The 25748-nt window shown below is 39.1% G+C and overlaps 1 protein-coding gene across 14 annotated transcripts in view; it reads left to right on the forward strand.

The window, feature by feature from the left end:
* Positions 1-25748, forward strand: part of HERC1 (HECT and RLD domain containing E3 ubiquitin protein ligase family member 1) — a 130641-nt gene that overhangs the window by 69162 nt on the left and 35731 nt on the right. For 8 of the 14 annotated variants that reach the window (XM_041489770.1, XM_041489769.1, XM_041489759.1 and 5 more), the window contains 31 exons: positions 1350-2125; positions 2816-3014; positions 3922-4082; positions 5201-5317; positions 5496-5727; positions 6450-6574; positions 6825-7045; positions 8225-8493; positions 9008-9060; positions 10317-10517; positions 11116-11290; positions 11484-11754; positions 12143-12356; positions 13034-13290; positions 13827-13954; positions 15138-15265; positions 15860-16060; positions 16874-17004; positions 17957-18156; positions 18627-18741; positions 19286-19432; positions 19956-20057; positions 20200-20373; positions 20679-20972; positions 21634-21699; positions 21821-21946; positions 22361-22499; positions 22965-23146; positions 23752-23907; positions 24405-24527; positions 25097-25199. In XM_041489770.1, coding sequence (XP_041345704.1) covers positions 1350-2125; positions 2816-3014; positions 3922-4082; positions 5201-5317; positions 5496-5727; positions 6450-6574; positions 6825-7045; positions 8225-8493; positions 9008-9060; positions 10317-10517; positions 11116-11290; positions 11484-11754; positions 12143-12356; positions 13034-13290; positions 13827-13954; positions 15138-15265; positions 15860-16060; positions 16874-17004; positions 17957-18156; positions 18627-18741; positions 19286-19432; positions 19956-20057; positions 20200-20373; positions 20679-20972; positions 21634-21699; positions 21821-21946; positions 22361-22499; positions 22965-23146; positions 23752-23907; positions 24405-24527; positions 25097-25199 — 5786 coding nt within the window. Of the gene's footprint in view, positions 1-1349; positions 2126-2815; positions 3015-3921; positions 4083-5200; positions 5318-5495; positions 5728-6449; positions 6575-6824; positions 7046-8224; positions 8494-9007; positions 9061-10316; positions 10518-11115; positions 11291-11483; positions 11755-12142; positions 12357-13033; positions 13291-13826; positions 13955-15137; positions 15266-15859; positions 16061-16873; positions 17005-17956; positions 18157-18626; positions 18742-19285; positions 19433-19955; positions 20058-20199; positions 20374-20678; positions 20973-21633; positions 21700-21820; positions 21947-22360; positions 22500-22964; positions 23147-23751; positions 23908-24404; positions 24528-25096; positions 25200-25748 lie in introns of those variants that run through there. The other 6 variants (XM_041489767.1, XM_041489768.1, XM_041489771.1 and 3 more) reach the window with 5 other exon arrangements.

Genomic DNA, 25748 nt, shown 5'->3' on the forward strand with positions numbered 1-25748 from the left:
CAGTGTTCATTCATTCTCCCACCTGCCTTCGAGTGTTCAAGGCTAGAAGGAGATGCTCCTTTTCCCACCCGTCTTGCAGACAAGCCTTCAAAGGGAAAGCACATAGAAGGAAGCTGAAATGAAGCTTCTCTGAGCTTCTTGGTGCTTTCACAAGAATTGCCTGTGTTTTTGTGTGGAAAAAATTTGATTAACTTAGTTTCTTGAACTCCTTCTGCCTATAGCTGAAGAAGTCTTTTGAAGAAATTGAGCAGTAATTTTTTCTTTTCCCTGCCAGTTACAATTACATTCTGAAATAGCCGAGGTCACTTCGCTTTTCCAGCTGCTGCAGCATCATGTCTGTTTTGTCTTTGCAAAGGCTGTTGTCCCTTTGACTAAATATACTGAAGTGCAGTTGATTTAGCTCCAGGTATAAATTCTTTCGAGTATGCCCATGTGACAGTGTAGCCTTAAAGTAAGAGTGCCCTTAAAATAATTCAAAGCTTTATTTCAGTGATGTGGAACAGCACTTGATCATAAGCAAGCTTTCCATAAAGCATTTAATTAGGTTCATTTTTCACCTTTTTAATTAAAACCAGGCTGAAGCTTGCTTGCATTTTTAGGTAGAAGTTTATATTGTTAGATGGGAAAACTTTCTGAGATAATAAAAGGAAGATTTAAAAGTCATTTATCTGCTGGATGTATGGAAAATACAAGGGTATGAAAATACAGGTTGGTGAATTTTTGTCTGGCTTCAAGTGGAAATTAGTCAAGTGTAACAGTCCTAAATAGTACCAGAAAATATCACTGAATATAGATGGCCAGGTAGATAAATGTGTCTGTTAGGTTTTCTGACCCGTGTTTTTCAAAGGTCACTGTCCTCACCAGGTGGTCTGTCCTGACACACCAGAGACAGAACTGTCCTGAGCTCTCAGTACTGTGCTTGTGGTGATGAATAGCTGAGGTCAATCAAAGCTTTTCCTTAATGTTTAAAAGTTTTCTTTATAAGCTTTTATACCTGTTAAGATAGTATTTACCTTCATGTAGTTTTTCTTAATAAAAGTCTGTTACATATTTCTGATAAATAATATATCCAGAGCCTGTGTTAGCACAGAGTGGATAGCTTCTGTGGGGCTTCTGGGTTTCAGTGCTTGTTGTTGAAAACCTGTGTATGCTTTGTTGCATTTGCTTTGAAACCATATGTCCCTGTTTTCTGATCATATCCTCATTTTCCCCTGTTTGCATTTAATTTTTATAATTGGTTTGTTTTATTAAATATATTCTACATCTTATTTGCCTACATTACTTCCTGAGCTTTCCTTCTGTCTCTCCCTCACTTGCTTTTTCCTGTGTCATTCTGATCTTTATTAAAGCTTCCCAACTTTTTGGTCGCCTAGTGATACTCCGTTGTATAATCTGGAGCCCTGTGAACCACTGCCTTTTGATGTTGCAAGATTTCGTGGGCTGACAGCTACTGTGTTACTGGACCTTACCTATCTAACTGGCATTCATGAAGATACGGGAAAGCAAAGCACCAAGAGACATGAGAAAAAACACAGACGTGAATCTGAAGATAAAGGGGAAGTGGACCAGAAAATGGAGGGTGACATTGGATCAGATCCACGATTAGGCCAAAGTGCTGATGATAACAGAGGACACGTTGCTACAACCTCTAAGTCGGAAAATGAAATTGTTTCCTTTTCTCTAGAACCATCAACACTAGGTATGGAATCCCAGCACCAAGCTGCTGAAGGAAGAAAAAAGAATCATGAGCACACCCCACGAAGTCATGATATAGTGCAGTCAGAAATTCGAGCTGTACAGCTGTCTTACCTTTATCTTGGTGCTATGAAGTCACTTAGTGTTCTTCTTAGTTGTAGTAAGTACGCTGAGCTGCTGTTAATCCCCAAAGTGCTGGCAGAGAACGGCCACAACTCTGACTGCGCGGGCTCGCCGGTGGTGCACGAGGACGTGGAGCTGCGAGCAGCGCTGCAGTTCCTGATGCGGCACATGGTGAAACGCGCGGTCATGCGCTCACCCATCAAGAGAGCGCTGGGGCTGGCAGACCTGGAGCGGGCACAGGCCATGATCTACAAATTAGTGGTTCATGGGCTGCTGGAGGACCAGTTTGGTGGCAGACTTAAACAAGGTAATTTTCAAAATGAGATTAAAATGAATAGTAATAATGATAATCCAATTAACATAGTCTTGTCAATTTGTAGTTGGTTATACTTTGGGGGAATCTTATTTGGACAGAGAAATTTTACAGAACTTCGTTTACTGTTTTATAGATGTAGCACTGATTTTTTTGCCTTTTTCCTAATTCCTTATCTTAATAAAAAGTGAGTGCATATCAATCAGAAATAAGAGTTTTTAATGTCTTTAATATTTCTAAAAATGATCAATTCTGTGTATACTTGTCTGAAGGATTTGCACTCTGAACCAACAATAAAAACCCCTTAAAAATGCGACTTACACAGCTGAGTTAAAAATAGGTTTATAGTTAATCAGCTGTACTTTTATCTAAGCCCTCTTGCCCTTTTGTCTGTTTTGAGAATAGTCCAGGCTGTTACAACCATAAATCTGAATATCATAAACTTTTGCATAAGTAAATTATATGTTTGCTATTTACCTTGTATCACTGTGAGAACAGCAAGAGCTCCTGGACTGATTTGTTTACTCAAATCCATGAGTTAGTGGCAGAATCTGCACGCCCCTTTCTTTTTCTGGGATGAATTCTAAATAACAATAGTTATTTTTGAAAGTTTAGCCATGGGTACTGTTTTGATTTGCACAATTATATTAGTGTTGCTGTAACATCCTCACTTTTCTATTGCAGAAGTGGAGCAACAAGTAGAAGAAGGTGATCAGTCTCAGCAAGCCCAAACACCAGTTACAACCAGCCCTTCTGCTTCTAGCACAACATCTTTCATGAGCAGCTCTCTGGAGGATACCACCACTGCTACTACACCAGTAACTGATACAGAAACAGTTCCAGCATCAGAATCACCTGGTGTTATGCCTCTCAGTCTGCTGAGGTAAAATATCCCTTTAGCATGTATGATTCTGTGGGTGTAGGGAACCAGTTGCATGGTTTATGTAGAATGTATGTCTTTAGCTGCCTAAGCCCTTAAAGATGCTGCCAAGAATTGCTCCTGCAGAGAGACACAGTTTAAATGTTACTTTGCCTTGCAGGGTATGCATTTTTTATTAGAAAGCTGTTAAGCTTTTGCTATACACTGTTTATAAGTGTAATATCTGAATTCTTTTAGAAGGAGAAAATGTTCTCCTTAAGTTATTCTTCAGTTCTCATGTTTATTTGGTATAGTTTAAATTACAAATCTCTGAAATTCATTTTTAATGAATGTTTGATTCTCAAACCAGAATAGATCTTGGTAGGTAACATCGTGTGAAGCTAAGATAGTCTTTCAGCTTACCCTGACATACTGAAATAGAAGATAAACTACTGAATTTGCAGGGGCAGTTTGTGCTGTTGAAGGAAATCTGCTTTACCTTGCATAGAATACTAAGTTTATTAATTCATAGAAGTTTTGCAGACATCTTTTGATAAAAGCCAGAACAATGTCTTCATACTACGACAGTGAACATCAAATATTTGCTGTAGTAAGTCAGCCTTAATTTATTAGTCAGCTGGAGTTCTGAACAAACCATGGAAATGGGAAAAGTGTTTATTTATATTTTATCTCCTAGGAGACCTGCTGGTCTCTGAGGGGTTTTTTTATGTCATGCTTAGAACTTAACTGTAGAGATAAAGTTGGTAGGAATGAGCTGTTGCCTCAAAGTGTGTGTTGTGTCTTACGCTTACTAAACTCAATTGCATCAAATAGGATTTGCCAAGTGCACTCCAATGTGCACTTGGATGTACTTCTTGTGTCAGACCTTTTGGTTCTATTCAACATAAATATATATTGTTCTTTTTTCAAGGCAAATGTTCTCCAGTTATCCTACTACAACTGTACTTCCAGCACGACGTGCTCAGACTCCTCCAATATCTTCTTTACCAACATCTCCTTCAGATGAAGTTGGAAGGAGACAAAGTTTGACCTCTCCAGATTCCCAGTCTGCAAGGCCTGCCAATCGCACAGGTAAACTTGTCAGTGAGAGTAGAACTGGGGACAAGTCAGGAAAGTCACAGGAGCCCAGGAGCTGTGTTTTAAGAGATGGAAACCCAGCAGAGGTTCTTCTTAAGGCAAATGAACATTCTAAGCATTGTTGAAAACCTTTTAGTCACTATCTTAGGAAAAAAAAATACAGATTATATAGCTGTAGGTTTTATCAAGCAAACGAAATGAGTTTTTAAAAGCTGTGGATTGGATTCAAAACCAATAATGAAGCATAATTGATAACTGCTTCAAAATATTCATCTGATTTGGACTTGTTTACTTGGTTGTGTGCTGCTGGTAAGTGCAGTAGTTTTCTAGCTTTTGTTAGATCTCATACCACACAGAAAACAAGAATGGATATATTTCATGGTACATTCACCAGTACTTTTTATTCTTGCCCTTATATCTGTGCTATTAATTGGGGTGTTTAGTGGTTCATGTGTTGCACAGCAACTGATCTCCTCAGTTTCATGTCTTTTTCTTTTCCTTTTGGTTTAGTGATGAGATGACTTGCTTCTAGTTGCAATAGTGTCTTTACAACAGTGTTTGTTAGTGCATTTTTGTCTTCACTGATCAGACATCACTTTTATGGCAAGTCAGAAACTGTTGGTTTGGGGCAGTAACTGACCTCTTTAGAGTTCCTTGAATGACTCTGCACAGAAACACAGCCATCATCCACAAAGAGGTTTTTCAGATACGTTCTGAGTTCAGCTGAGGTCTTTTTCTGTACCTTAAGAGGAATGTATAATGATCTCACCATTTGAGAATCTCTGATTTAGACAAGATAACTTTATCTAGGCTACCTAAATATGGATCAAATAGATAACTTGATACAGTTCAAAACGAAAGCAATAGAAATTGCTTAAATAGTTCTTTGCATATCGTCAGTACGTGATCAAACAGAGTCAGTCAGCATAATCTATGTTATAAAGAAGAATGAACTCCATCTGGTTTTGTTACAGAGAGTATCTTACTTTGTGGAAAGTAATTGAGAGAAAAGTTGAGAGTAATTATTTCTGTAGTTCAAGCTGATATATCAAAGTAAGGTGTAATAAAGTAACACTTACGTGCTTTACAGTTATCATTTTCTGTCTTTTAAGCTTTGTCTGATCCAAGCAGCCGACTTTCAACATCCCCTCCTCCTCCTGCCATCGCTGTTCCCTTGCTAGAAATGGGGTTCTCCCTCAGGCAAATTGCAAAAGCTATGGAAGCTACAGGTAATCTATGGCTATAATACCAGTTTAACTGAAAGATTGGATACATGTGAAACACTTGTTTTCCAGTAGAATACTTAATTTTTAAGTTTTATAACCATTTCTGTGGAAAAACAGATTGCTTTTTTTATAACCATCAGTGGTAAGCTACAGTTCAAAAGTGTGGTTTTCCTACTTTCAGGTGCCAGAGGAGAAGCAGATGCACAGAACATCACAGTGCTGGCCATGTGGATGATCGAGCACCCTGGAAACGAAGATGATGAAGAGCCTCAGTCAGAGGGGACTGTAGAGTCACGGCATGGAACAATCGTCTCTGGCAGTGGTGGGAAGTCTGGGGATCATTGCTATTTGCAGTCTCCAGGTGATATCCCTTCTGCTGATGCCCCTGAAATGGAGGAAGGCTTTAATGAGAGGTAGAAGAATTTTCTTGTAATTGCTTGTAATCTGTTCCTGAAACTGGAAATCTCACAAATTCATTGTTGCTGACAGAGAGTTACTTTGTAATGCAGCTTTTGAATTTTGTACAGCATGAGCAGAAGCAAAGATGCAATTAAATTAGGTGTACATGGTGCATTTATTTTCCTGTACTGTTTGCATGCAGAACTGGGGAAGAATGTAACTGAACATGTTTTCTTCTCAACAAAAAAAGAAAAGAATGGAAAAAAATGAGGGCTGATAGTTGTATTTTAACTAAAAGACCATGTAATAAAGCAAAATTCCATTAAATTCATGTTTTGCCAAAATCACATGTTAGGCCAAAGACAAATTGACTCAGCCACCAACAACAGAGATGATTTTATTTCTTCAGAACAGGAGAAAAAACTAATTTAAGCAGATTAATTAGCTATTCAAGCTACTAATTAACCTAGTATAAAATGAGCGCTCTCTCAAAATTTCTGCTGTGCTTAGGCCCTCTGGAAGATTTAACAGGTGTTGACGTTGCTGCATCTGATTTGTTTGAGGTAACTCTTACAGTCAGAACAGTATATACGTGCTCCTTGAAACTGAAGATTCTTGAATTCCTTTTTTTTCTTACATTAAAGAAAGAAAAAAATGCTGATAAATATGACTTAGTTACTGTATGTGGTTGTTTAACACTTGGTTTAATTGACCTGTAAATTCCAAATTCCTGTAGCCCTGATAATCTGGATCACGTGGATAATGCAGCTGCAGCGAGCGGCCCTCCCTCTCGAAGTCGGTCCGCTGTCACACGGAGGCACAAATTTGATTTAGCTGCCCGAACGTTGCTGGCACGTGCTGGTAAGGGACAGAAAGAATTCCAGGGCTTTGCTTATCCAGGAAATGAATAGGAAGGGGTCTGGGACTTTGCATGACATTTAGAAAACTCCTTCTCATATGTGTGCCAATGTATATTTAAGAGTTTTATGTGTTGATAAGTAGATTGTTTAGCAGAAGAGTTAAAACAAAAAGAAAATTGAAAGTACAGCCAACTCTCTGCCATGGAAAATAAAAGTCCTGCTTTCCTGTTTCTCTCTTTTCCCACCTTGAGCGGGATTGTACCGCTCAGTGCAGGCCCACAGGAACCAGAGCCGCAGGGAAGGGATCTCCTTGCAGCAAGATCCAGGGGCACTGTATGACTTCAACTTGGATGAGGAGTTGGAGATTGACCTTGATGATGAAGCAATGGAAGCTATGTTTGGGCAAGACCTGGCTAGTGATAATGATATTCTGGGAATGTGGATCCCAGAGGTACTGGATTGGCCTACCTGGGTGTGTGTGACTGCAGCAGGGGCTGCTTTAACTTACTGCTTTTTGCATGCTTATATTTCAAGTTTAAAGTAACGTGTATGTTTAGAGCCTCTTTGAAAGTATCTTACTAAGTGCCAACAGTGCTTAATATCATCTTGTGTTCTGTAGCATCACTTCTAGATTAAGAATAGTGATTTCTGGTGTTTCTTGCTCTGCACTTCCACATGTAGTTTTCTCCTCCCTCCCCTGAAAGATGAAAACAGAACTCATATAGTTATTCTGTTAATACCAATTAGAAATCAGGTTGGTGTTCCTAGATGGTTTAGTTGTGTGAGATGACAAGCACAGTTATAAATGTTTCGTCACCTGCTACTGCTAATAGCATCTAATCTCTAGCAACATAATTTACACTCCAGTCAGTTTTTCTTGTGTCACGTAGTCCATTCTCTGGGAAGGATGTGGTGGCAGTTCTCACTGAATTTTTCTGTAGGGCACTAAATAAACTATTGAGGTGGAAAACAAAGATAATAACAGCACTTTGTTAATCTTTGAGTTATCCATGTCAGATTAGACAATCAACCCATAAGACTCAGCTTTTTGTCTCCTAGTTAGGATGCTACCTAGCTTTGTGATATGGAAGCAAGTTGCAGGATGCATATTGAATTTTTCAGAGCGCTTGTGTCACTGTAACATGTCAATGAAATTACTGACTAAGGACAGAAGTGTAATTATGAAAAATGGACTTCATATTGAGATAAAACCTTGATATTTGCTGACACAAATGGTAATTTTTGTTGCCCAGTAAATGTAAAATCTGGTTGTCTGAAAGCTAAAAAGTATTCTTTTCCTTGTTAGCTCTAGTTTCAGACAAGTTCTGAGGAGAATCAGATACAGACAGTGTTGAATGTGACAGTGTTACAAATGAAAAGTTACACTGTCAAGAGTTCTTGAGTCAATCTAACATGGAATAGGAAATTAGCTCCTCCGAAACTACTTCCAAATGTTTTTCCTATTCTGAGATGGTCTTTATTATGTCATAAATTGTATGTTTCTGCTTTGCTTTTGTACAAGTCAACCATATAAACATCACTCAGTGACAGAAATGTGCAGAGACACCTACCTAAGGATATTGGCATGTTTTTTGTCTAAGGTGCAGACACTTATTCTGTAGAAATAATGTGTGAAAATCTTGCTGTACAGCACGTCTGTGAATCTGAAGATAGAGAAGAAGTGGTGGTTTGTGAGCTCTGTGAATCCAGCGTGGTCAGCTTCAACCAGCACATGAAGAGGAACCACCCTGGCTGTGGGCGCAGCGCCAACCGCCAGGGCTACCGCAGCAACGGCTCCTATGTGGACGGCTGGTTCGGGGGGGAGTGCGGCAGTGGGAACCCCTACTACCTCCTGTGTGGAATCTGCAGAGAGAAATACCTGGCCCTCAAAAGCAAGTCTAAAATATCAGCCTCAGAAAGGTACAGAAATAGGAGACAGTGGATAAAGAAAGGAAACTAAACATGGTTACGAGCCGTCAGCATTTTAGGGATTTGATTTAAGAGAGAAGAATTCCTAGCAGGATTTTCTGATACTTAAAATAATTATCTGTATTTAACAAATGCATATTTAGGAAAAAAAAAGGTTGCTTTGATATTTCTGGCTTCTAAATTAAGAACAAGGAATAATTTCCTGGGATGTTGCCTTCTTCTTAGTGACTTTTGAAAGCTCATAATCAATTTTGTCTGACAATTCCAGTATTTTTTCTATGGACTTCTTGTACATTAGTCCTGCAAAGTGCTTCCCCCTCCACGCACACTTTCAGAAGCCATTTTATCTGTTTCTCTGTTACTAGGCTTTTCTGGAATTGTTCATAAATACATGTAGATCTAACAGTAAAGTTAGACTAAAAAGGGAACCAAATTTAAAATTCTTATGCATATTTATAAAATATTAGAGCCACTCAGTAACTTTCTTTGTTATTTTTTCATACAGGTACAAAGGCCAGGCTCCTGATCTAATAGGTAAACAAGACAGTGTCTATGAAGGTATGTTTTTAGGTTGTACAGGGTTTTGTTTTTTTTCTAACAGGTACTTTCATGCAAATAAACTTGAAGGTATATTTTAAAATCTCTTCCAGTTAGATACAGTATTTTAGTTTTGGGGACTTATTTAGTTCAAATCAGAACATGAAATCAGTGAATTCTTTCCCCTCTCTTTCCACTGTAAGCAGCTGAAAGGCAAACACCTAACTTGGGGTTGATAAGTTCTTGTGAGGAGTTGTTACATCCAGAACTGCACATACAAAATCTTATGTTCAAATATCTTTCTTCAGCTGCCTTTGTCGGAGAAATTAATTAGTGTAAGTTAGTGTCCCAAAAGTCTGCCATTAGTCTTGTTCTTAATTTTTCTCCCTTTGTCCAAGCTGAGAGCATCCTGAGGGTGGCTTTCACTTTAAACAGATTATTTCTGATGTGTGTAGAAAACCTTTCCCAGCTGGTTGTGTGATTCTGGTCCATTCTGTAACTCTTGTGATCACAATTGTGTGATTAACCACATTTGTCTATTTGAGACTAAATGAATGTTGCAGTACTTAGGGCAAGTCTGTCTGCTGTGGATCAAAGGTGTTCTGATTTTACTGTGCGTGGAGTGAGACAGAGCAGAGAGATCAGTAAATGTAAGCTGACTTGTGTGTAAATGGTTGGCAAGTGAAGGAAGTGAAGTGTCTCACTGAATTGCATTTAAAGTGGTTTAAATCTTTGTTGTTGGGGTTTTTAAATTCCCTGGGAATGAAAAGCAAAATCCTGGGTGTTCACTTGTAACCCATGAGCTAATGCATGCTTTTTTGATAAACGTGAAGACCAGAAGTTTCTAACGTCTGTCTTTACCATTCAGTGCTTTGGAATACGCACTTGTTACTATGATTTAAAGCATAACTGAACATCTGCACTTTTCACAGTACCCTAGGTTTTGGAGCTGTCTTGTGTTGTATGTGATGACCCCTAATATGCTTTTAAAGAGTAGCTAGTTTGATACTTCGGAGAATCTTCCATAAAATTTTTGTGCAGTATAAAGGTCAGGTTGAATAGAGAGGGCCACGAACAAGATTTTGTTTTTCTGATTTACTTTGTTGTGTCTATGTCAACATCAGAAGCTGACTTTTTAATTCTGCTGTGCTGTAGATTACAGTACATATTTCATACCATCTGCTGTTTTGTTTTTATTTTTTAATTAACTGAAATTATTTAATATTTGATATTTTGTAACAAAGCTCAAATTTGTAATTATATTTTTCCAATTCTAGAAGACTGGGACATGTTAGATGTGGATGAAGATGAAAAGCTGACAGGAGAAGAGGAGTTTGAACTGTTGGCTGGGCCTCTTGGGTTAAATGATCGACGCATTGTACCTGAACCTGTTCAATTCCCTGACAGTGACCCTCTGGGGGCTTCAGTTGCAATGGTGACAGCCACCAACAGTATGGAAGAAACACTGATGCAAATAGGTACATTTGAAATCCATTTCATTTAAAGAAAGAATGATAATAGTAACAGCAGCAGCCAACAACAATAATGATAACAACTATCACCACCTCCTCCCCTTTTTAGTGGGGCTTTTCTAGAGGCAAGGCAGGAACATCCTGACAGTATTTTCTGCCTGCCACCACGAGGAAGTAGAGACCAGCTCTGAATTGTCTTTTGTTATAAGGAAATTAGAGAGAGGAGTATGAGGCATTATGAATTGACAGAAGGATTGAATTTTGCCAGTGAAACTTGTGACCGTAGTCAAACAGTAGATGCCAGTAACATGTTTTGCAGAACTCAATGAATGGATTTAAGTTGGGACATAAGAGTAGTCCCCTCTGATGGAAAAGGGAATCAGAGGAATTAAGATTGAGTACGTCAGATTGTGTTCATGTCTCTTTGAAAAGAAGGAATAATTAAATTACGGAGTGTATTTTCCTCTCAGTAATTATTGTAGTTCTGTGTGTATGAAATACTGAAAAATGAGTAACTCAGGCTGACTTTGCTTCTGTTCTTATTACTATATGATAATGTTTTGTTTTTCTTTAAACACTAATGCAAATCATCATTATTTCCAAGGCTGTCACGGCTCAATAGAAAAGAGTTCTTCTGGCAGGATAACCTTAGGGGAACAAGCAGCTGCCCTGGTAAATCCACATGACCGTGTCATGGCCCTCAGAAGAGTGACAGCTGCTGCCCAAGTGCTCCTGGCAAGAACAATGGTTATGAGAGCGCTCTCACTTCTGTCTGTCAGGTTCGTAGCGTCTTTGGCAACATTTCCACCTTTCCTTTTGTAAACCAGTTACCCCGTTCTGTTTGATAATGATGCAGTTTCAAACTAATTGGGGAAGCAATTCTTGTGTCTGTACTTACATAATACTGCTAAGAGAAAAAGTTCTGTTGATTTTGTTCGTTTGAACCAAGGGCTTTTATATCCATTTCCATAGTGGTTCCAGTTGTAGCCTGGCAGCTGGCCTTGAATCCCTGGGATTGACAGACATCCGCACTTTGGTTCGTTTGATGTGCCTGGCGGCAGCGGGAAGGGCAGGCCTGTCCACGAGCCCATCCACGGTGTCCAGCTCCACTGAGAGATCCAGGGGCATCCACAGCAAAACCAGCAAGCCCATCTCTTGCCTCGCCTACCTGAGCACTGCAGTTGGCTGCTTGGCATCAAACACTCCCAGTGCTGCAAAGCTGCTGGTGCAGTTATGTACACAGGTAGGACTTCAATACTTACTTGAGACTGCTACGATTACTTGTGCTTTTACCTTCTCAACTGGGGTGAGACTGCTCTCACTTTGAGGATCTCCGTAGAGTCCTTTTTTATGGCTTTGCACCAGGGGTATATTTGATTGTTGGTAAAAATGAGGTAACTGTATGTGTCTTCGCTGAGTATTCTTTTCAGGTGGGGAAAATGGATGTGCTTTTTCTGTTCATAGGGTTTTCTGTTAAGGTTTTGATTTTTTAATTGAGTCAATTCTATGCAGAGAACAGAAAAATAAAAGAAAAAACTGTAAAACTCAGCACAATTTATGCAACTGAAAATGTTTCTAAATTTGATAGTTCTGTTTGTTCTGATTATTTATCATCAATTATTTCTTTTCAGAATTTGATTTCTGCAGCAACTGGTGTGAACTTGACAACAGTCGATGATCCAATTCAGAGAAAATTTTTACCAAGTTTTTTAAGAGGAATTGCAGAAGAAAACAAACTTGTCACATCTCCAAATTTTGTGGTTACTCAAGCACTAGTAGCATTGTTGGCCGACAAAGGGGCCAAACTGAGGCCAAACTATGATAAAGCTGAAATTGAAAAGAAAGGTATGATACAGCTTTGGTTTTAAATATTAATCATTAGATCTTCAGTCCTTCATTTGTATGTAAGGGAGAGACTTGCTAGAATAATGTATAAATAGATACACTTTTAAAAATGGACAAAACTTGCTTTGATCAAAGGAATGTTATGGTTTATGATACACATTTTATTTAGAAATATGGTCTTATTCTGTAATTGCATCTTTCACCAGTTCAAAATGTAGTCTGAACTTGTGTGTATTCAAAGCCATAGAGCTGAGACATTGAGCCTGGTTGTTCCTCCTGATGAAATTAAGGAAGGTAACAGCTAATTACCACTACCCAAGTGCTGTCCTCTGTCTGAGGCAGAAATTTGTGCTGCCTGTCCCCTGAGAGGTCAGGGAGCCGCAAAGCAGCAGCTGTGCCCCCCCCAGGGTGGTGCTGAGATAGAGAGGGGAAGGACAGGGCAGTGACAGTGGCAGGTCTCTGTCAGGTGAGGCTTTTCCTGTTTAGAAAGCACTCGCTTATTGACCAACCATTTTCATATCATGGGAATAAGGCTATTTGGAATTCTGTTCTTCTTCTTTTTACTGTAGTTCATGTGATTGCAACATTGTTAAGATGCTTGTTAATCTCTTGCTGGAATTGCTGGTTGTTGCTGCGTTCACTCATGTAGGCATCATCTCACTGTTTTGTCTAAGCAGGTTTAATTGCCCATTTGTATGCCCATCCTTGCTATGATCCCTCTGCTGTAGGCCCTCTTGAGCTGGCGAACGCGCTGGCCGCGTGCTGCCTGTCGTCGCGCCTGTCGTCGCAGCACCGGCAGTGGGCGGCGCAGCAGCTGGTGCGCACGCTGGCTGCGCACGACCGCGACAACCAGAGCGCGCCACAGACCCTCGCTGACATGGGCGGAGACCTGCGCAAGTGCTCCTTTATCAAGCTCGAGGCTCACCAGAACAGGGTAAGCGTGGCTTCCTCGCTGCACCCGCTGCTCTGCTCTCTTTGGCAGAGCACAGAAAAAGGAAGATAGTATTGTTTTACAGTTACGCTGACTGAAGTGATTTCCCACAGGAAGTAATTTTTTGGAGATAAAGTTGTTGCTTGATGTAAGTTGTTGTACCTCTGATGCACAAAAACGTTCAGCTTCTTTGAGGCTTCAATTAAGAGGGTCATGCAAATGTTGTCATGATATATAAAGTCAGCAGAATCACTCTGAATATTTCCTTAGATCTTAATTTGCATTAATTTTTCTGTCATAATAGTTAACATATTTGTGCAGTATTCTGTGCAATAGCAGCCAGTCGAGTATGAAGTGTGGTGTCCCTATCAAGCCTGCTTAATTGCAGTAAATAATGCTGTAAAAGTAGAAAAATAAGTCTAGTTTGGTTGTTATAGGGTGTTTCAATCACTGTCTCACTGGTTGGTGTTTGCCTAATATTAGTGAGCAAACATACCCAAGTTGTTCCAGTTTTGCCATGGTTATTTTGGTATTTGTAGGTCATGACGTGTGTTTGGTGCAATAAAAAGGGACTCTTGGCAACAAGTGGGAATGATGGCACCATCAGAGTGTGGAATGTGACAAAGAAGCAATATTCACTGCAACAGACCTGTGTGCTGAACAAGCTGTAAGTCGATCCTTTACAACAGCCATATATTTAATTTAAGCTGTAATTGTGTAAAATACTGCAGGATTGGCTGTTATCGTTATCCCCTGCTCTTCTGATATCTCATGTGTTTTCTGTTGCTGTGTTTATGGCATGCAAAATAAATAGGTTAAAACTGAAAACAGAACTTAAATGTCAACCTGGTAAGAGTCTCTATAAAGAGATTATGTCAATGCTGTTTTAAAACATCCTTAATTAATTGATAGAAGGAGACACGGGTAAAATAAAAATGGTATGGGACTGTCATGTAGCAGAAAAGTGAGTATCCCTTCACTGGGTTCCAGTGGACAGCTCCAGCATACGACATGATTATTGCAAGTCATTGATTCAAGTGTGAAAAAAGAATTCTGACTTCTGAGATACAGGAACTAAATGTAATTCTACATGAGTGTCTTGGGAGTACTTTTGTCATTTGGGTGTGTCCAGAAAAGAAGAAAGCAAAAGGAAACGTTAAAATCTAATTCTTCAGTGAAGCATAGTTGAACTTGGAAGAATGAAGAAGCAATAGTGAACTACTAGGTTGTTCTGTGACAATTTTGTAGTGGTTGGCTTAGTTCTTGTTTGCTTGCTGGTGTTAGACGTGGCCTTAAAAGAAGCAACCAGAATGATATAACAGTATTATATGCTTTATTTTTCTGGTACTAAAAGCAGTAAAAAATGTGGTTGTTGTGTATGATCTAAAGGGCAGTTGAAGGTATCTGCGGCCCTGTTGCAGTTAGGCAAAGCAGACTTTAAAATGGAATTTTAGAATAGTGTAACAAGATTGTAACAGGAGGAAGAGTTTAAAGTAGAATTGATAGTAAGATGTGCCTCTTTTATTTCTTGTCCATGCTGTTGTTTCATTTCATGACTTCCCATAAAATTTTGCCATCCCTGAAGATGATAAATTTGAGATTAAATAGGTAAACGTAAAGAGTTTCCATTTGAAACCTAATTTGAAATTTCTGGGTAATAAGTAGTAGCTAATTCTCTAATTTGAAGTGGTATTAGAGGGAATGTAGTACTGCGAGCAGAAAAACGTTCTATGTAAATCTGCTGTGATGGCAGGACTTGAGGTTCTAGTGCAGATATCTTACTAGTTCTAGGTTTTCCTGTCTGCTTAAAGGAAATGCCCTCTTAATTTCATTCTCTTATTCTATTACAGAGAGGGTGACTCAGAAGAAGGTCTGGGGTCACCCAGTGACCTTAGTTTATCTCTTGTCTGTTGGAGCATCAGTGGCAAGTACCTGGCTGGAGCTACAGAAAAGATGGTGAACATCTGGCAAGTCAATGGTATGTCCTGAGCTGCCTGTGGGTGCTTCCTGGTCCAGCATATAGAAATATGGGGAGCTGCCAAGTCACTGCACCTTTGTTTACCCGAGCGTTTAGCTGTCCAGTTGAAATGCCGACCGTCTCCCACAGTATGTTGTGAACATGTTTAATTTGAGAAAGGCACTAACCCCAAGTGGATATGTGATACACATCTTTGAGAGGAAGACTTTTAATCCCTGTAATTTGTAAACTTCATTCTGTTGCTTTGCACTTACAAAAGTCACTAGTTGCTGTGCCTGTAGTAATAGATAGTTCCCAAGAAAAGTATAAATTTACTGGGTACTGAAGAATTTAGCTTCCTTCCTTAACAAAACTACCTAAATTGAATGATAATTGAGATTTGTTGCCTAGATTTTGTGTCTGCATAGATTAGTGAACCATCACTTTGTATTCTTGTAACTTAGGTGAATTTGTAGTATATTCTAGCTCTCAGTAAGATCTCTGGATTTTTTTTTTCCCCATGGAAAAAAAACCCCAACTTTCCCATGGAAAGTATTATTGTTTTCTTTTCTTTATGGAGATGAAGTAGTTTTAACAGACTTTTTGATCTCCTAGGAGGAAAAGGCTTATTGGATCTTCAGTCTCACTGGGTATCTGCTCTAGCCTGGCCAGAAGAAGGGCCAGCTGCAGCATGGACAGGAGATGCTCCAGAATTGTTGTTAATTGGGCGCATGGATGGATCTCTGGCTCTTATTGAAGTTGTGGATATTTCAGCCATGCACCGGCTGGAACTGGAACACTGCTACAGAAAGGATGGTAAGAGACTGCATCGGTATTTGAAATTAAAATTGTGAACACACACCCACTTTTCATTAGGGAAGTATATTATAATTTTTGGTTATTGTTTATTGGATATGATTTCTGGTTCATGAGAGGAGAAAAGTCTGTGGCATCTTTATCTGCACCCTGTTCCCACACAGCAGAGGCAGTGTGTAGTAATCTGGTAAAATCCTGCTATTCCTTGCCATTGTGGACAAACAGTACAGATTCCCTGCAGTGTCTGCTCTGTCTGCAGATGGCCTGCAGAGTGTCATTTGAATTCCTCAATGATTGCCATTTTTCCTTTATAGTTTCAGTCCCAAAGGACATCAAGTAGCAGATTGTTGGTAGTATTGTGTGGTTTTGCATCTGGCGTCTTCAGTAAGCCTACAGATATTTCTTGGGAGAATCAAGTGAAGCAAAATCTACTTGCTAGGGGAGGCAAGTTGTTTTCAGAGCATTTTTTAGAAGCCTATCTCAGATACATGTATAAGATTCAGTCTGCCTTTTTCTTTTACCTGGTATAGTTCTTTTCACTATACCAGGACTATGAATTCAATTATTTTCATAAGAAGAAGAATGAGAAAACTAGTGCAAAATAATCTCAACAGCTGACATTAGTGACACTCAGTTTTATCTTTATAATATGACATCAGGAAAATTTTCAGACCAAAATACGTTAAGTGACCTTGGTGGTGGTGGACATTGTTATGCACTTCATAGTTTAGACAACTGCACTGCAAAAACCTCTTTGGTTAGGAGTGAAGTTCAGTTTAGTTTAATGAATGTTTGTGTTGTCTGTTCATGCAGTGTCTGTCACGTGCCTGGCCTGGTTCAGTGAAGACAGACCCTTTGCTGTTGGCTATTCAGATGGAAAATTGCTCCTAGGAACAAAGGAGCCAACTGAGAAAGGAGGAGTTGTTCTCATTGATGCACATAAGGTAGAGCTGGTCTTTCTTAAACTAATGTGGACTTCTTATAGGTAAAAATGTTATTTGTAGAGAAAATCTGTTTAAGCTGTTCTCTCTATTTGAAAGCTATTTATGAAGACCAGTGCATGTTATTTTAAAAATTCACACTTATTTCTGATACGCATATTAACATAATGTTAAAGTGTAAAGGAATGGTCTACCAAATGTAAAAAAAGGAAAGGAAAGATAAACTTGATACCCTCTTTGCTATCAGACACTGTGAAGTGTATGTACATACAGTGACGGAAGTAAGCACACAGCTGTGCATTGACTGGATTTAAAAGACTGATTGTTCTACTTGGTAAGAGTACTCATAATAAATTTGAATTTTGATTATGTCACAGGTTTTTGTTTAGCTTCCTATGCAAAGCAAAAGGTGTTTTTCTAAATATGCAGTTGGAAAGGTTTAGAATAACCTTTGCTTGGCCAGAATGTAGTAATGAGTCATTAATAGTCCATTAATTATTTGCTGGGCTAAGAGCAGGATTCCTCAAATGTAGACGCAGTAAGAGCATCTTGATTGCTTCCAAGAGCTCCTCTGGTTGTGTGAAGCAGGGCAGTCCCACACTGTGGCAATAAATCTGTACTTGCCTTCTTGCTATGGGCTGTTTTCCTTTCCTACCTCCGACTCAAAGCTATTTCTGGGGAAAAATAACCAAGAAGTGTTTGCAGTAAAAAGAAAACATCTTTTTCTATGTTTCCTATTTAGTTTCTTTCAGCAAACTTTTCGAAGTCTTTTTAATTTGATAGTTCTGAAATGTAGCATTATGACTTTATAATTGCAACTCACTATCTGTGATTTATATGAGAAGAAAATACTTTTGTTATTAGTAATTAAAAGTTACATTAGCTCTGAGAGTTAGATTTCCTCCTCATTGCTGTGTTACTTCATACCAGCTTTTCATATTTTTAAATCCAACAGGATACGGTTGTTAGTATGAAGTGGGATCCAACTGGTAAGATTCTACTGACCTGTGCCAAAGAGGAAACAGTGAAGCTCTGGGGGTGTCTGGGAGGGTGCTGGAGGCGCCTGCACTCCCTGTCCCACCCAGCCCTGGTGAATGGCATTGCCTGGTGTGCTCTGCCAGGGAAAGGACCCAAGGCCCAGCTTCTGTTAGCTACGTAAGTCATTGTTTAGTCGTTTCTGTAGTTCTTTTGCAGGAGTTTTCTACCAGTCTGTAGTGTTGGTAGCAAAGAAAAGGGTTTGTTTTTTTAAAAATAATATTCCTTCAGTAAGTCACTTGTCATGAGATTCGTGAAGTTCCAGAATTTAAATAGAGTGACCCAGGTTGTGTTACCGGCTGTTTTCTCCATGACCTGTGGGTGCTAGTCCTGCTTGGAATTTTTTTGCTTCATCCAAAATTTTTTCTGAGAATTTGTAGAAATGGAAAAGCTACAGCATGCGAGGAATAGGAAAAAATGCATTTACCCATTGGGAACAGGCCCTTCTACTTTAGATTGATTGATTGATGCTATGTGGTTTTATAGGAAGGTCGTGAAGACTACTGGTATATAAGTTAATACCAGGCCCCTGATATTTTGTTAGTTAATATCTTTATTTTGTTTTTCTAATGTCACTCGACTTGCTTTAGGGGATGCCACAATGGTTTGGTGTGTGTCTGGACTGTTCCCCAGGACATAATAATCACATTGCAGTCCAGCTCAGCTTGCTCAGAAGGATGGTGGGAGCAAGAAACAAGTGCCAAGGTAAAAGGACAAAACTTGCTGTGTAAGAAATTCTCATTGCTCATTGTGAAGTTGAAAGAGGAGAAGAATATGAGTGAGTTACTTGAATCTCAAAGTTTCCTGAGAGAAGAAATTTGCTAAAAAAAGTTTACATTGCATTTGTGTATGCGTAGGCAGTTTCAGAACAGGAAATTGAAAAAATTATTTAAGATTAAGGCTGAAGATTATATTTTGGTCTGTTTTCTTTCCTTTAAAAGTTGATCAGTTTATCCTAAAATTTAGTGAGAGTTCAAAGTTTTTTGTAGATAAAGAGTGAAGATTATTTTCACCTACATAAATTGTAATGTGGTCTTGGATGTTGATGGCATTTTGTAAGGGGAAGAAAACTTGATCACATTATCAGCTATCTCTAAAATATTGTCACGGGCCTGGGTGTTTTAAAATTATTTAGTGTGACTTTGCTGTGTGTGTGGATGATTGGTATTTATTGCAGAACACACACATGTCATGCTAGTCCATTTCCTGGAAGTAGTGCAGTGTTCCGTAAGTGTGTGATTTCTTGCAGGATGGATACAGGAAGGCAGTGGAGGTGAAGTGTGTGTTCCAGCTGAGAGGACACATCACTCCTGTCCGCACTGTTGCTTTCAGTCCTGATGGGCTGGCATTGGTGTCTGGGGGCCTTGGTGGCCTCATGAATATCTGGTCTTTACGGGTAAGATCATCTTTGGTGTGGCTTGATTCTCATTCTTTGTAACAGTATCTGAAGTGGTCAAGGTATCAGACCAACTTCCACCTCACATGTTAGATGCATTAGAGAAAGCGTGGTGTAAGATAGTGTTATAACATAATAAATAATAAAATATAAATTGAAACTGTACTTAGTATTGAAGTACTTTATATTTATGGTTCAGTATTGATTGATTCTGTAGGGTTGGTCATGTTAGTTAGGCTTTGCAGAACCAGCCGCTTTTGTTATAGTTAAGAACAATATTCTCTTATGTTGAGGACTCTAATTTAAAGGGCTAGATAATGTGGATTATTAAACACTTTTAAATCCTTAGTTATATTATCTCCTCAATATGACAGAAATGAGGGGTTTCTTCTTTTAGGTTAAGCAGTTCCGTTTTTAAGTAGTTTTTGAAAACTTGTAAGAGTATCATCCCTTAGGAACGCGTATGCACTTGAACAGAACCGTAGCTCTGTTTGCACCTGACTCCAACCCCTTCTCTCCCTAGGACGGTTCAGTATTGCAGAGTGTTGTGATAGGGTCTGGAGCTATCCAGACTGCAGTGTGGATCCCTGAGGTTGGAGTTGCAGCCTGCTCTAACAGATCAAAGGTGAGACAGAAATGTTTGAAACCTGTGTGTTTTCTGGCCCCTATGGAAACCTGTATGGTTGGTGATAAATCAGTGCAGCTGAATGATCCTGCTATGTGAATTTTTGATTTCTAATGCGACTAATGTGACTGCTGTTGAACAGGACGTGTTGGTGGTGAACTGCACCTCGGAGTGGATCTCTTCCAATCACGTGCTGGCGACGTGCAGGACTGCGCTGAAGCAGCAGGGAGTTCTGGGCTTGAACATGGCTCCATGCATGCGTGCATTCCTGGAGCGCCTGCCCGTGATGCTGCAGGAGCAGTACGCCTATGAAAAGGTATGAGAAATGCAAATGTTTATTAGCATTCATGGCTGACATGAGTTCACTCTTTAGACCTCAGCTGCTTTCAGTCTTTCACTAGAGAACCCAGAAGACTTCCCTACATTCTACTTGAAATATCTTTCACTATTCTCAAAGCTAGTAGTCTCGTAATTTGAAAGTATTTAAAATATTAGAAAAACTTTGGTTAAGCATGGAGGAAGGTACTGTTCTACAGGACTAGCTTTTAAGGACTTGTATTTTGAAGTGATTGGTGCTTGTTTCTAACTGGGTGTTCCCTTTTCCTCTCTGTTGCCCTGCAGCCCCATGTGGTGTGTGGGGACCAGCTGGTTCACAGCCCCTACATGCAGTGCTTGGCATCCCTGGCTGTGGGGCTGCACCTGGACCAGCTGCTCTGCAACCCTCCTGTGCCCCCTCACCACCAGAGCTGCCTACCCGACCCCTCTGCCTGGAACCCCACAGAATGGGCCTGGCTCGAGTGCTTCTCCACTACCATAAAAGCTGCTGAAGCCCTGGCCAAGGGAGCTCAATTCCCAGAGTCCTTCACTGTCCCAGACCTGGAGCCTGTTCCAGAGGATGAGCTTACTCTCCTGATGGTAAAAGTTGATACATTGTCTTAACAGCCAAGTGTGCTGTTCCTGAGCACACAGTATGATGCAGTGAAATCTCTGAACTGTAAACACTTACATTTAGTAACATAAGCACCAGCAATAAGTTTATTTTTTAATTAACTGGTTAGAATATACTGTTAAGATTGCTCTGTGTGTGTGTGTAATGAGTGCAAGTCAGTTGCACGTTAAAATACAAAACAACCCAAACTATGATAGTAATTTTCATGTGTGATAGGAAGAAATGTAGAGCTTTGTAATGCTATTTTAAGAGTAACCTTTTGTCACATTCCCACACCAAATTATTTTGCTAGTGTAAATTTTCTTCATGATTTGTTATGTAAACCAGAACAGACATTTTTAATTATGGATTTTTTATAAGCAAGCTTATAACATTTCAAGCCAGTGTTTACAACTGAAACTTCAAAAAAGCCCTATGCATCAGTAGAAAAAGATTACTTCATCATGAATTTAGTTTTTCTTTCATTGATTTGGATCGCAAGCCATGGATAACAGTGTCATTGCTAGTCTGCATGCATTTTTGTTTAGAATAATTTAAATATTGTTCTTAGGAAAATATATATTGTATAACAGAAAAAGAATGTGCATTCTTGTGCTGCACGTGGTAAATGTGGCTTTTGCTGTGTAGGATAACAGTAAGTGGATCAATGGCATGGATGAACAGATCATGTCTTGGGCAACATCAAGGCCAGAGGTCAGTAAAATTGATGTTTTGGAGGGTTTGGGATGTTTTGGAGGGGCTTTTATTCTTTTGAAATGTGGCAAGCTGTTGAAAGTCTGCTTGTTCTAAAGCCTTCTTTCATGCTCTTCCCTAGGATTGGCACTTAGGAGGCAAATGTGACGTGTACCTGTGGGGAGCAGGGCGGCACGGGCAGCTGGCAGAGGCTGGCAGAAATGTCATGATCCCAGTGGCAGCACCTTCATTCTCCCAGGCCCAGCAGGTGATGACTTAGAACCAGTCATGGTTTCATCATTTGCCATCTGTTGTTTGTACAGCTTGTCAAATTCCCTCTCTTAATGTCTTTTCAATTTGTTTATTTGAATTAACTCTAAGCATCTCAAAACATGGGTTTCATGTAGAAAGGAAATCTTAAATTATTTAACAAATTCAAACCAAGAAGCCACTGAAATCTGACAACAGAATTATTTTATATGAGCATGATTTTAAAATACCTGTACAACTTGTATGTAATACATGTGGCAATTAGGCCTTCTGAAATAGCATTGACTTGATGGAATATTGTCTTGATATAGTTGCAAAGAAAACAAATTAAAAGGAAATGGTGCACTGTATTACAACATTTCTGCATTTAGCATATGGTTTATTAACATTTCTTCATGTCTTTGTAACCTAGGTGGTTTGTGGTCAGAATTGTACTTTTGTCATCCAAGCCAATGGCACAGTTTTGGCTTGTGGTGAGGGGAGCTATGGGCGACTGGGACAAGGAAATTCTGACGATCTTCATGTCTTAACTGTCATTTCAGCTCTGCAAGGTAAAACTGTTGTATTTAAGAGGAATCCAGTGATGGAGCATAAATAAGCATTTTGGTAGTTAGTATAATTGTTTCTGCTGATGCTTTTCTGCAGATTTACTTGTTAAAATATTGTAGTTTCTAATTTAAAATTTGAACAAATAAACAAGAGCTTCATGTTTCCTTAAGAATTAAATAGTATGTTAAAATTCTTTAATTTTTAAGAAGGCTTCAGGCAAAACTGTCTGCTCAAATTAGGAACATTTGATTTCAAAACTAATGGCAGGACAGAAGTGTAAGTTCTCCATAAGAAAACAAAGGTTTTGTTCAAATTAAAAGTAAATGAATTGCTATAAAAAGAAGCCTTACTGCAGTTTGTTCCTTTCCCCAGACCTAGTTGGCTGCCACAAAGCACCCATGGATAAATGTATGTAAGAGTTTGTTATAGGCAATGCTAAGCTTTGTTTTCTCGCTTGTCTTTGCCAGGCTTTGTTGTGACACAGCTGGTGACCTCCTGTGGATCAGATGGACATTCAATGGCTTTGACAGAAAGTGGGGAAGTCTTCAGCTGGGGAGATGGGGACTATGGCAAGCTGGGCCACGGGAACAGCGACAGGCAGCGCAGGCCCAGGCAGATTGAGGCTCTGCAGGGAGAAGAAGTCGTGCAGGTTTCAAAATATTTGTGTCTCCTCCCAGCTGCAGGCCTGGGAACCCAGTGCTGTAGAACTGCATAAAAACAGGCAACTTTTTAATTCTCTGGGCTTTATGAACCAGGGTGGTTGTTTCCAGTTAAAGGATGTCAATACCACAGATATATTAATTGACACTTGGTACTGGAGAGGACTAAAAATAGAACATGGAAGAAAGGGGTAATTTAAAGATGATCAAAATGCTGACATGATTTATAAGTTTCCCTTCATCCTTGTCAGGAAACTTTGACCTACAAAAACTGGTCACCAAGACCTCCTAAGTACTAACAATGTACAAAACCATATTTGCTTTTGGCTGGAGGTTTCTTTATAAAATAATTAGATAATCACACAGCAAATCATTCACGCAAATATCCTCCAGTCCCCCTCCATAACATCACCACTAAAGAGAGTTAAGAGATGAGTTGCTGGAGAAGTCATTAATACTAAAATGCCTGTATTTTAGCTCTTTAAAAAGGAATATGGTTTAGGGTCAAGAAAGGAATTATATATGTACATGTAATAGTCAATATAAACTTCCAAGTATAAAATGTGTGTAAAAATAATGCTTACTTTACTTCCAGATGTCATGTGGCTTCAAGCACTCAGCTGTGGTGACAGCAGATGGCAAACTTTTTACATTTGGAAATGGTGATTATGGTCGACTGGGGCTTGGAAATACTTCCAATAAGAAACTTCCAGAAAGAGTGACGGCACTGGAAGGTTACCAGATTGGCCAGGCATGGTTTATCTAAAATTAGCATTGTATATTAGTGTAAAGCTTGTGTTTTTAACATACTTAAGTGTTCAATTGTGGTTTTTAACCTTGGCTTTTGATTATGATGGCAGAATTTGAGTATGCATGATTTTTTAAATACTGACTTTCCTGAGTCTTTTGATCATCTTTGTGCAAAACTGCCTGTGTTTTTAACATTTCAATATGTGGGCATTTTTAAGCATGAATTAATGAGATTTTTTTCTATTTTTAAGCAGGGAACATGTGTGCCATAATACCATCCTTTGGTTCTATGAGCTGAGAGAAAGCAAGTGTTGATAAGACACTGCTGAATTTCAGTCCTAAAGGTCTTTAAGACACTCTAATAAGCAGTGAAAATTGTAGTGGTTTTACAGGGATAGTTTATTTTTAAAACACAATTTTTCTTCTTAAAGGTAGTTTGTATGTTTGAGTTAGTAAGTCAGCAAAAACAGTGGTAATAACATTGTATCTCTCACCCAGGTTGCCTGTGGCCTCAATCACACTGTGGCTGTGTCAACAGATGGCTCAATGGTTTGGGCTTTTGGAGATGGAGATTATGGTAAACTTGGTTTGGGAAATTCCACTGCCAAGTCCTCACCACAGGTTAGATTCCTGAGGAAATGATTCTTTGCGTAAACTTTCAGTGCTCTTAAAGATGTTGCACAGTGTTGAGAGTGTGATTTCCAGATGTTATTAATTCCATGCTGTTGTTACACAGTCTGGCACTAATAATTCTGATGATGCATTATGCTGAGCCGGGTGCTCTCAAGAATTTTGTGTACATCATAGTGACTGTGTCCCAGTAGCAGTACAAATAGTCAATATCTCAGGCTTATCTTAGAGAAGAGAGATTTCTTCTTTTGGAAACTGGGGAGAAGGTTGTTTATACACCATCTACTTCTTCCCATGCCACTCCCCCTCTCCCAGGAAAAATAGGTATTTTGAATCATCGTACATAGAATAAGGTGTTCATTCAATTGAAAAAAAAATGTTTCTGTTTCCTGTACTAATTTCCAAGTGTTAATTAAAATAATCCTACAGTGTGTGTGCTGCACAGTGGGAATAAAAAAATTTCTTTTTTGGAGGCAAGAGTCACAGATCGAATTTGTGTTTGCTTTCTGTTTATAGCACTGTAATACTATAGCTTGTTTTCCTTTCACTTTACCCCATAGAAAGTGGATATTCTTTGTGGAATTGGAATAAAAAAAGTTGCCTGTGGAACTCAGTTCTCGGTTGCGCTGACAAAAGATGGTCATGTCTATACTTTTGGCCAAGGTAAAACAAACTGCTCTTTTGACATTTCCATGTTTAGGCTTGTGTAAATTGCAGGTGAAAAGGGAGAATATTAAGACATATTTCTAAAACTGACCTAATGCTACTTTTTAGAAACATGTTGCCCTAATCTAAATTTTGAAACTTGAACATACACCTGAAATCCAGATTTGTAGCTTTGTCTAGTTTGATCTCAGAGCACCTTTCATTTTACTAATTTATTTTTGAAGAGCATTTTCTTAGCGCTTCATTGAATTTCACACATCCAAAATCATTGGGTTACTTCAAAGTTTATGTTGTCTAATTAAGTGCACATACTTACACATGTTTAACAATCTTGGCAGGAGGATTTCCATGTGCACTGAATGAAACATGCGGAAACTTGTGAAGTCAGTTAATTCGTGTTTGTTATAAACCCATGCATTTAGATCTAGAGGCCTTGGTTTAGTTGAATTTGTTCTTGTTTCTGACTGACCATGGATAAACAGCTTTAGCAGTGTAAACGAGCACTGTAGGCAGCACTAGTTTGCAGGGAGCACTGACGCCCGTTGT

This window comes from Pyrgilauda ruficollis, unplaced genomic scaffold (genome assembly GCF_017590135.1).
Source record: "Pyrgilauda ruficollis isolate IOZ18807 unplaced genomic scaffold, ASM1759013v1 scaffold96, whole genome shotgun sequence".
NCBI classification, from domain to species: domain Eukaryota; kingdom Metazoa; phylum Chordata; class Aves; order Passeriformes; family Passeridae; genus Pyrgilauda; species Pyrgilauda ruficollis.